At 44.7% G+C, this 10,000-nt stretch overlaps 1 protein-coding gene across 1 annotated transcript in view; it reads right to left on the reverse strand.

Annotated features, from left to right (window-relative positions):
• Positions 1 to 10,000, reverse strand: part of ube2o (ubiquitin-conjugating enzyme E2O) — a 30,212-nt gene that overhangs the window by 12,187 nt on the left and 8,025 nt on the right. The window contains 7 exon segments of the mRNA XM_065954942.1: positions 1,565 to 1,715; positions 1,840 to 1,949; positions 2,820 to 2,963; positions 3,869 to 3,932; positions 4,174 to 4,271; positions 4,644 to 4,754; positions 6,013 to 6,072. Of these exon segments, the coding sequence (XP_065811014.1) occupies positions 1,565 to 1,715; positions 1,840 to 1,949; positions 2,820 to 2,963; positions 3,869 to 3,932; positions 4,174 to 4,271; positions 4,644 to 4,754; positions 6,013 to 6,072 (738 nt within the window).

Below are 10,000 nucleotides of genomic sequence, written 5' to 3' on the forward strand. Positions count from 1 at the left end.
TGATCCGACTTTCAGCAGCTGTTCATTAACTCAGAGTTTAAAACACACACACACACACACACAGAGGTGAATGTGTGTGTTGTTATTCTCCTGAGGGAGTCACAGGCTGCAGAGAGGTCACACGTTCTTCTTTATTTCCCAAAACAGCTCGACTTGATCCAGACTCTGATCTGTACCCTACATACAGGACACACTTTTCAAACCTGTTTAAAAAGTTGGCTGCGTCCTTTATACCAGTGCGACCGCTACACCAGAATAAAATGCTGACAAACACGCTGTCATTACCGAGAGTGCAGCCCTCGTCATCACTCACTGCACGTGACCTCATGACCTCAAAATCATGCATTTGAAGTAAACAGTGGTATGCTGTTCAGTAAATAAACATGGTGGAGCGCTCCATCCATTTTCTTCCTCTTATCAAGGTTGAGTCGCGGTTGCAGCAGGGGCAGTAGTAACAAATACAGCAAAACAACAACAGAACAGAGATCAACAGAGAGGGCAAAATTATAAAAATGCAAATAACAGGAATAATATGGAGTCAACAGGCAGGTATGGAGAGCAGTTCAGTACAGTGAACGAAATTAGTTTAAAATCAACCAGGAGAGAACAAAATTAAAATTGAGGGAGAGTGGGACGACATCACATCACAGGCTGAAGCACAGAAACACAGAATGAAGATAAAAAGAATGAATAAACGGGACATTGGTTAAATGAATAAAGCAACAGAGAGCTGAAGCGTTAAACGATAAAAGGAGAAGGAATTAAAAAAGACTAAGAGCAGTAAAATGAATACAGGAAGGGATACATTTAAAGGATAAAACATTTAAAGAAGAGAAAGATAAAAAGGTTAAGAGCAATAAAATTAATAAAAGGAAGTGATAGATCTTTAAAGGAGAAATCACATAAAAGCAAGTCTTTAGAAGTGAGTTTTAAGAAGTGATTTAAAAGATGCCAAGTAAAAGTAAGTCAACCCAGACTTCCAGCTTCCCCTGGGTCTCTTCCAAGTTGGGCGTGCCCGGAAAACCTCCAAAGGGAGGCGTCCAGGAGGATCCTAATCAGATGCCCAGATGGACTCGGGCTGTCATTTTATATTCAAAGTTTGAACATTCATGCAAACTGTGACGAGGCGTTGGAATTCAAAATATAAAGTCTATCAGTGAATCTGAAGGAGTTTACGGTTTGATCCAGCAGGGGGCGCTCCCAGCGTGAGTTGACCATTTCATGCACTCTTGACCTCAGTGAATGAAGACAGCGATGTCAGTGGGCAAGCGGGGCGCGATTCAGGAGACGCAGACTTAACACGAGGGAGACTCGTCTCTCTGCAGAGACACGGGACTGTCACTACAAACGTGCAACTCTCCAAGCTGGCTCGCAGATATTAGTGTGTACCAGGAGCGTCTGTGCGCTCTGAGCAGGTTTTATCATCAGCAGGTAAATAAAATGTGAGAATAAAAAGAGAGCTGCACTCGATCCTGATCAGGTTGAAAGACTTTTAGGTTTAAATAGTCTAAGTTTGTTCAAAGTTGATTTTTTGAAAAAGTGTGTGTAGACAATTCATTCACACCTTTCTTGCCACGGGGTCCTCAGGCAGGACCGGGGCCCCCTCGGGTCCTTCACAGGTGATGCGCGTGGCGTCCCCCTTGGCAGGGAAAATATAAAGAGCCCGCTCTCCCAGCTGCCTCTGGGTGTGGTCGTAGTATCCGAGACGCCTCACCCTGAACACAAGCAGCACAGACACAGAATCACTCAGACGACCTCTGACCTCACCCACAGAAAGATGGAAACAGGAAATTTAAAGAGCCGTTCATGACCCCGTGAGGATGTTCAGAGGACACTGACCTGCAGAGGTTTTCCTGCGTGATGGTGGAGGGAGGGGGATAGACGCTGTCAGAACCTTTGGGTGAGTAGCTCTTAGTGATCCACGTCACCTTCAGCTCCACCACTTTGACCTGAGGAGACAAAGAGAACATTTCATTACATGAAGCCCACATTTATTCAATCCATGAAATACAATCCAGGACTCTTCAGTAAAGTCCAGTGAACATCGTTTATGACGCACGACCAAAGCTCACGATTTATGACCTTTCACTGTATGTTTGTCGGGCCCAACCTGAGAGCTGTACGAGTTAAATCGGGACGGAGCATTTACACATTTTCAAAATAAAACTCCCAAAGACGAAGGTTCAAGTCAAATCTATGAGTCTTCAGTTTTATCTCACACATGCTCAGTATCATCAATAAACACAGCGGCTTAATCATAGCACAGATCAAACAGGTAAGTCTGCTGTTGCCATGGTGATTTTGGATGCTGTCTGTCGGTGTGAGCAGACACAAATAGTGTCCTAAAGTAACGGTGAGTGTGTGCAGTTGTACGACCGAATTCCAAACATGCAAAAGAAAAACATTGTCTGTCAGGTCGAGAGCAGCTGGTCGGGCATTCATCGACCGATTTACTGAATTTCCCCCTCTGGGAATTTTGAATGGTTCTGATTCTTCTAAGCATCGTGCCTAAGTGTGAACTGCACGACCAACTACACGCCATCGGGGTTAGATTCAGTCTAACTTCAAAAGGTAAGACTAAAAATGTGGTCTTAATGGTCCTGAAATGTTTCAGAGTACGTCCGGCTTCAGAGGGAAAACATTTCTCTCTGCACCTCAGAACAAAGTGATGAAACCTTTATCGCCTAAATGACCAAATAAATAAAATTAAGACCAACAACGGGTCTTAAACTCTTCCAAATTAAAGCTACATTAAGAAAACAACTGTTTATTATGAATCAAACATTCTCTACAGCACTCAAAGGTGATCATCATCTTACCTCTTCAACCACCACCCTGAACTTGCACTTCCTGCTGAGGACAGGTTTGACCCCTGACAGCCACTGTACATTAGAGAAGACTTTGGCTGGTCCGATCAGGACCTGACCCGGGTAGAAACCGTACGCCTCATCGAAGAACAGACCCTGAAGAGCAAACACAGAGAGAAAAACAATAAATGACAGAAGAGGATTTGTGATTTCTCAGCTGGAAGAATCAACTTAAAAAAGCATTAAAAGGTCCAATCAGTGAGATGATAAAGGTATCTTACTATCTGATCATTAAGGAAACATGCTATGTTGAAGTGCTGGCTTCTCTGACAACAAAGCAGCAGCCAGTATGTCCTCCTTCTAACTTTAGATTCTGCTCCTGAATGCTCTGGATTTGTTTGGACCAGAGAAGGTAGGCGGGTTTAAGGCGACCCCCACACGGCCGTTTTGGACGCCCCTCGGTTTGTCAGATATGAGAGCAGTTATCAGGTCAACAGGTGTTGCAGTGATGGAAGCGGTCAAGAGAAGTGGTTCAGATAGAAGTGATTGTACCCGACCTAAAAAGCCTCTGCATGTTTCTAATAAGCTCCACGAGCAGAAACGTGCTCAAACTAGGATCAATATTGGAGATGCTTTTGAAAAATGGAGAGAGGTTAGAACACAGAAAGGTTTACAGACCCATGCAGAGCTGGATAAACACTGAAGCTTCAGAGTCCACCACATGGTGACCTGAGTGAGCATCCACTCTAGAGAGGAGGGGGGGGAGACAGCTCTCTATAATGTTTAGAATTTAGACTGCAGTACCCACTTTAACCACTAGGTGTCAGAGTTACATATTGCTCCTGTAACCGCTTTAGATACCCCTCCAATACTCCACACATGTGACAGAGAGGGAGCAAGCAGATGGTGTTTGTAGTCTCCATCGACAAACACCAGCTAAAATACATGAGCCCGTGTTAGAGGCTCTGACCCCCGACTAACAGCTGTCCCGTTCAGCGTGGGTGAACCCGAGGTGACAGCAAGTAAAAAAAGAGAAAGAAAGAGAGCTGCTGGTTACTTACCGAATCACTGACATGTGGGCAGACGTCGTAAAGCTTGGCACCGTCCTCCACGCTCATGGAGCACCTGCAGGGAGAGAGAGAGAAAGTTAGAAAGAGAGAGAGAGAGAGGGCGAGAGAGAGAGAGAGAGAGAGAGGGATTTGGCATGGATTAAAGTGTGCAAATGTGCAGACACACTGACAGACTCAGACTGTGTGTGTGTGTGTGTGTGTGTGTGTGTGTGTGTGTGTGTGTGTGTGTGTGTGTGTGTGTGTGTGTGTGTGTGTGTGTGTGTGTGTGTGTGTGTGTGTGAGATTACAGCGTCTACCTGGCTCCGTTGGAGAGCTTGAGTATGATGTGATTGGTCAGGTCGTAAACTTTCCCCAGCCAGAAGTCGTAGGCGATGTAGTCGCCGTACATGAAGGACTGGAAACACGACAGAAAACTTTGAGATTGATACATTTATTCATTCAGACACCACGATGAAGATGAAGGTGATGATGATGAAGAAGATGAAGGTAAAGGTGAAAGAGCCTCTTTGTAACGAGGTTTTCTCTGTGTTTCAATGACTTCCTGTTCAGCACCACGGACAGGTCGATGGCGGCGACCCCGACAGGCTGAAAGTCTCCTTTTCCCCAAAACGTTTACTTTAAGTTTAGTGACGACTGTGGACTGTTACATCTGAACATCTGTACATTCAAACAGATGTTCAGATATTTCTTTCATGAGTAACCCTGAGTTTATCTCTGTTCTCCAAACACTTTCAGAGGGATTCATGAAGAGGTTTTGATCTCTTACCCAGATGTGCTGCAGGTCTCTGCTGTTCACTGGATACAGAACGCAGTTTGTTCCCACCAGTTTCACCGCACACTCGATGTCGATGTTGGTGACGATGCCACACTGGTTGTCCTGTAATGTGACACATGGAGGTTTAGCGTTTCATCAGATTTCATGTTCATCACTGTAAAGACTTGTTTATCAGTTTATGAACAACGAGACAACACTAAAGTTTCACAATAAAATAAATCTCCTGAGAGGTAAAGACCGGCTCAGATGACGGTTTTAAAATGCTTCCCTGTTTTCAAATCTGGTCGTATCACAAACACACAAGAGAAGCTTAACAGAGCTTCTTCTCCATGATCTCAACACGCTGAACCAGATATCAAAATAGTGCGACATCACAGACTACAGGGTGGAGGAACGCACCGCCTTATGTGACCTCACGTAAACGGAGCCGACGGTTACATTTGTGATTAAAATTCTTTGTTTTTGGATGTAGAAATGTCCGGGATCGTCTGATCTCCAGTTAGGAGCTGGAGGTCAGATTGAAACTGTCAGATGAATTAACGCCCGTGTGGATCACGCCATGCCGCCAGTCGCCACTACTCACAGAATCAGAAGTAGATTCACACGTACAAGGAGTCTGTCTCTAGTATCCACTTATTCCTCCCTCGTCTCTCGTGGTTATTGTAGTAAGACACGACTTCCTCCAGACCCGTTCACGACGTAACCGTTAAGATTTTAAATATTTAACATGTTTGATAAAAATCGGGGCGTCCCTGTCGATCTCCGAGCAAACGTAAGGGGACGTTAAGATCGGATCTTTATACGACTCACTCTACAAAAATATTCGGGGAAGAGAAACGATTCCGAGCAGCCTCGAGTCGGGAACGACAGAAAGCCCACCCACTCGAGAGGTTTGTGCCAGAATCGCAAACAAAAAGTCAGGCAGCGCAAACAAGAAAGCTGACAGAGAGCAAAAGTCTGATCAGTGAGAAAGAAAATGAGGGAACTGTAAACAAAAGGACTGACGATAAGAAAAGAGAAATGCTGATTATTTACACAACTACACAAATGTTTTAATTGCAAGTAATTTTCTTTTTTGATTGAGTGAGATTATATCTCTCTCAAAGTCTTATTTTTGTTTGCAATTTAAGAAGTTTTGTTTGATTTATTTTGGCACAAATATGATTCCATACAGTCTGAGTCTTAAGGTTTGTTTCTTCAACATGAAGAGTCTCCACGCTGCCCTTTGAAGTGTCGACCTGTGGTGACAGTCCTGTCGGGTCTGATGCAGCAAACATGAGCGGTTTAAATCATGAAGTCAGAAATGAGAGGACAGGAGGAGAGAAGGGAAGGAAGACGTTTGTATCAAGGATTCACTTACGTTGGAATTCTTTCGTCGCACGATGTCTCTGATGACTATCGATCGGTCTTCAAGTTTCAACTGTGGAAGAAAGAGAAAGAGAAGTTAAGAAAGCGGCACCTGGCTGACCTCCCCGTTTGATGTTTTTAATCTAACAGAGACCGAAGGCATGTGCTCGTATCTCTCCTCTCATCAGTGACCCTGCGAGGAACCCGGCAGAAGAAACGACACAAATCACAGTCACACTCGGAGCATGTCAGAGTTCCTGATGTGATTTGTCACAGTCGCCGCTCAAAGCCGTGAAGAATGCAGCGTGCAGCGTCAGCAGAGCCCGCTGAGAGAACATCTGCATCTCCAGCAGAGTGACGAACACCATACGACTCAGAGAACATATCGTCAGCGTGGATTATCAATCAAACACGTTAAATGAAGAGACAGCTGATGGACAGACGAGGCCACGGCAGCACCGTTGAAGGATTACGAGCCCGGAGAGACAGAGGGCGCTGAACTAAAGAGGGGCACCAGCTGAGCTCCCTGAGGGACGCCGCGCTCTCAGAGCTCAAATCTGCTGTGTCACTACCACACCAGATATCAGACCCACAACAATTAATATCACCTCACTGTTTTAACGGAGGAGTGTTTCCATCAGGGGGACAGGAAGTAAGTTTGTTTATAGAAAATAATCAGAAGATACTCGGCTTGTGAAAATGTCAAAACTTGGATTCAGTTTGATACCACAGGTTTTAAAAACAACACGATCGCCGTTATTTAATGATTGATAGAACCAACAAGTACTGAGGCGCCGATTGGCCTGATGGTTAATGAGCCGATGCTGAAGAGCAAAATCCTGCAGTTCCTCGAGTGTCCACTAGAGGCTGGCTGCAGAAGCACAGGAAGTCACATACACACCCATTCTAAAAAGCCTGTTTTTACAGCAGAGATGAACATGTTTACAGCCTGGTTCAAAAAACGAAATAGGTGTGATTAGCTCATGTCTGGATGGATGCTTTTAAACGCTCTGAGTGGTAAATGATCAAACTGGTCGCACAGAGGTCACAGGTCATGAGCGTTATCCGTCTCACATCACGAGTTGCCTCCTCCTGACTGACATGGAAAACTTCAAGCTGTGACCGACGAGTTGAGAAGCAACTCAGAAAAACTTAACGGGCAGGACTTAGCAAGATATGTAGTGCACATCATGTCCCCGGATAAAGATACCAGGATGTACCCCGCCTCTTATAAACGACGGCTGGGACCAACTGGAGCCCCCCCTGCGCCCCCCCCTGACAGGATAAGCGGTATAGTTACTGGATGGAATAAGTTCAATAAAACGTTACCTGCGGGAGGCTCATCTTTCATTCTACAAGCTACAGCACAATCTGCTCAGCTGGCAGCGAGCACAGAGGAGCTCCAGAGCCTCAGAGTTTTGGAGTTTGGGCAGAGACAGATGGAGGGAGAGGAGGAGAACGTAATTAGGAGCAAAGAGAGCGGAGAAACTAAAACCGGGGAGGCCTCCTGCATGTTAAGTGAGGACTGGGGGGGTCGGAGACTTTTGGAGGAATAAAACAAGAGCAGGATGAAATGTTGGCACGACTGAACGATGGCTGACGATTAAAGGCTGACTTTCTAAATTTAGTCGTTATTGTTTTATTGTAAATGTGCCGCCATGGGATTAGACATTCTGAAGTGAATCATATGATTCAGCTATCGACCTGTCCGTGGTGCTGAACATGATACCTGTTATGATTCCACAGAAACAAAAGTACTCATCCCAGACACCAAATGTCCAGTTACTTCTTGTTTTAAAGAGGACATATCATCCCCTCCTCCTCCACCTTTTCAAACAGTCCCCCTGAGGTCTAAATGAAACATCTGTGCTGTGCTTTGGTCAAAATATAACATGAATCAAGCACCAGAGGAGGTTTGTGACCCTGTATAAACCAGCTCTCTCAGAACGCTCCGTTTTGTTGTGTGTGTCTCTTTAAATGCAATGACCCCCCCCCCCCCTGAGTTTTCCCCGCAGACATCACTCCTCTGTAGAGAGAATAAAAATGGCGGACCTGCACAAAAGTTTTGTTCTAGTCTGGGGGTGGAGTCCATTGGTGGAGATACCAGGGGAGGGGAGGGTATTCTTTTTTACCAGAATCCTGCTGTGACATCACAAGGAGAGCTGATTTGAAACAGAGCATTTTTCTCTGTGTTGTAAGACTTATGCAGACCACAAACAAAGGACTGGATGGGTTTATTTCACATTTTGTGGGTCAGTAGACACTCAGGTTACACAAACATATGTTCAAAAACACTGTAGAAGAGGATTTTTCACAATATGCCTCCTTTAAAATGAAAAGTTAAAGGTAAACTTCGCCCTCTGTTGAACTTGCACACACATTTATAGGCAGTGTTTCGGTACTACACCTTCATCAAGCTAACAGTGTGTTAGAAACTAGAAAATTAGAAGTGGCTACAAGCCTGCGACCATCATCATCATCATCATCATCATCATCATCATAACGTCAGCTATGATTCAGCAAATTAACACAAACAAACCTCAGCTTCCTGACTGAGAGCACAAACATCAAAACAACTTCTGAAAGCCAGAAGAGGAGATTCTAAATAATGTGTTTATACTTAGTTAAAGGAGCGACATGTAACTGTGCCACCTAGTGTTTAAAATGGGAAACACGATGGTTGCGCTAACTTGTGTTGAAGTGTGCAGCAGGAAGTACGTTAGTGGTTTCAGACTCAGCCACTGAGTATCACTGTAACACTACACCACTGAATTCTGGGAGAGGAAGAGTCACACTGTGTGTGTGTGTGTGTGTGTGTGTGTGTGTGTGTGTGTGTGTGTGTGTGTGTGTGTGTGTGTGTGTGTGTGTGTGTAAGAGGGTAGGATCGATTGGTCGCCATGTTCCCTTGTAATCTATAAAACAGCAGTCTGTCTGCTTCTCATGTCTCTGTTGCTGAGGGTATGGTAGACTCTCTCTCACACACACACACACACTCACACACCTCTTAGCTTGGAGAAGCTGAGGAGAACAAAACGTCTCTTTCTCTACAAACACACGTACACATACGTCTTCATTAATATTCTCTGAGTGCATCGTGCTGCAGCGAGCTGATTTCCTCCTCTGTTCAGAAACTGAGAGTCTAAATCAATATCATTTAGCTCGCTATGAGAGAGCGAGCGAGAGAGCGAGCAGTTATAACACCTTAGGTCTCTCTCTCTCTCTCTCTCGCTGACCCACACTCCTGAAAAACCACTACAGGACCTTTGCTTAGTTTATCTGCTGTGTTGCAGGTCAACGTTCATCTCAGAGCACATTCAAGAGTTTTTTATTATTGTGGAGGAAGAAAGTCTGGGAGGACATGACTGCACAACGGATGACCGACAACACCAAAACAAGAACCTCTCAGAGTCTCTGTTTGTGGCCAACAGTGTGATCAATATATATTTGAATTGTGACCCCCACCCCCACCACATGGGGTCGGGACCACAAGGTTGGGAAAGCCTGCTTCCTCTTCCAGCAGCTCTGGGTTAAAATACATGACTGACTGTCTGAAGGTTTTCATCTAAAAAATAAAAAAAGGTCAGAAAAACAGATTTGATCTTTTCTAACTTGTGGCATCAAAAAGCATCCAAAACTTTTTAGCGACTTTAGCTTGCCGACAGTTCATGTTGTGTGCGATCAGAAGACTGAACGGTTAAAATGACGTCACCCTCTCTAACAAACACCACAATCAGTTTTCTTAAGTTTTCTCAAAATGCCAGTGAACGAGTCTTTTCTTCTGGCTCTACTGCCCGGATGTAAACAAGCTTCAGCCTCTCGTAAGGGCACCAACACGTTTTTGGGGGTTTAGGTTTTTGTCTCCTGACACATTTTCCCGAGGAAGTGAAACGTTGCCCTCTCAAGTATGCTAACTCTTCACTTCTGCAGTTTTTTCATCCTACACCTGTTTGCTTTTAGCTACGATGTGCACACACTACTTTATTTCTCATCAGCATTTCGAT

Source organism: Labrus bergylta, chromosome 1 (assembly GCF_963930695.1).
Source record: "Labrus bergylta chromosome 1, fLabBer1.1, whole genome shotgun sequence".
Lineage (NCBI taxonomy): Eukaryota > Metazoa > Chordata > Actinopteri > Labriformes > Labridae > Labrus > Labrus bergylta.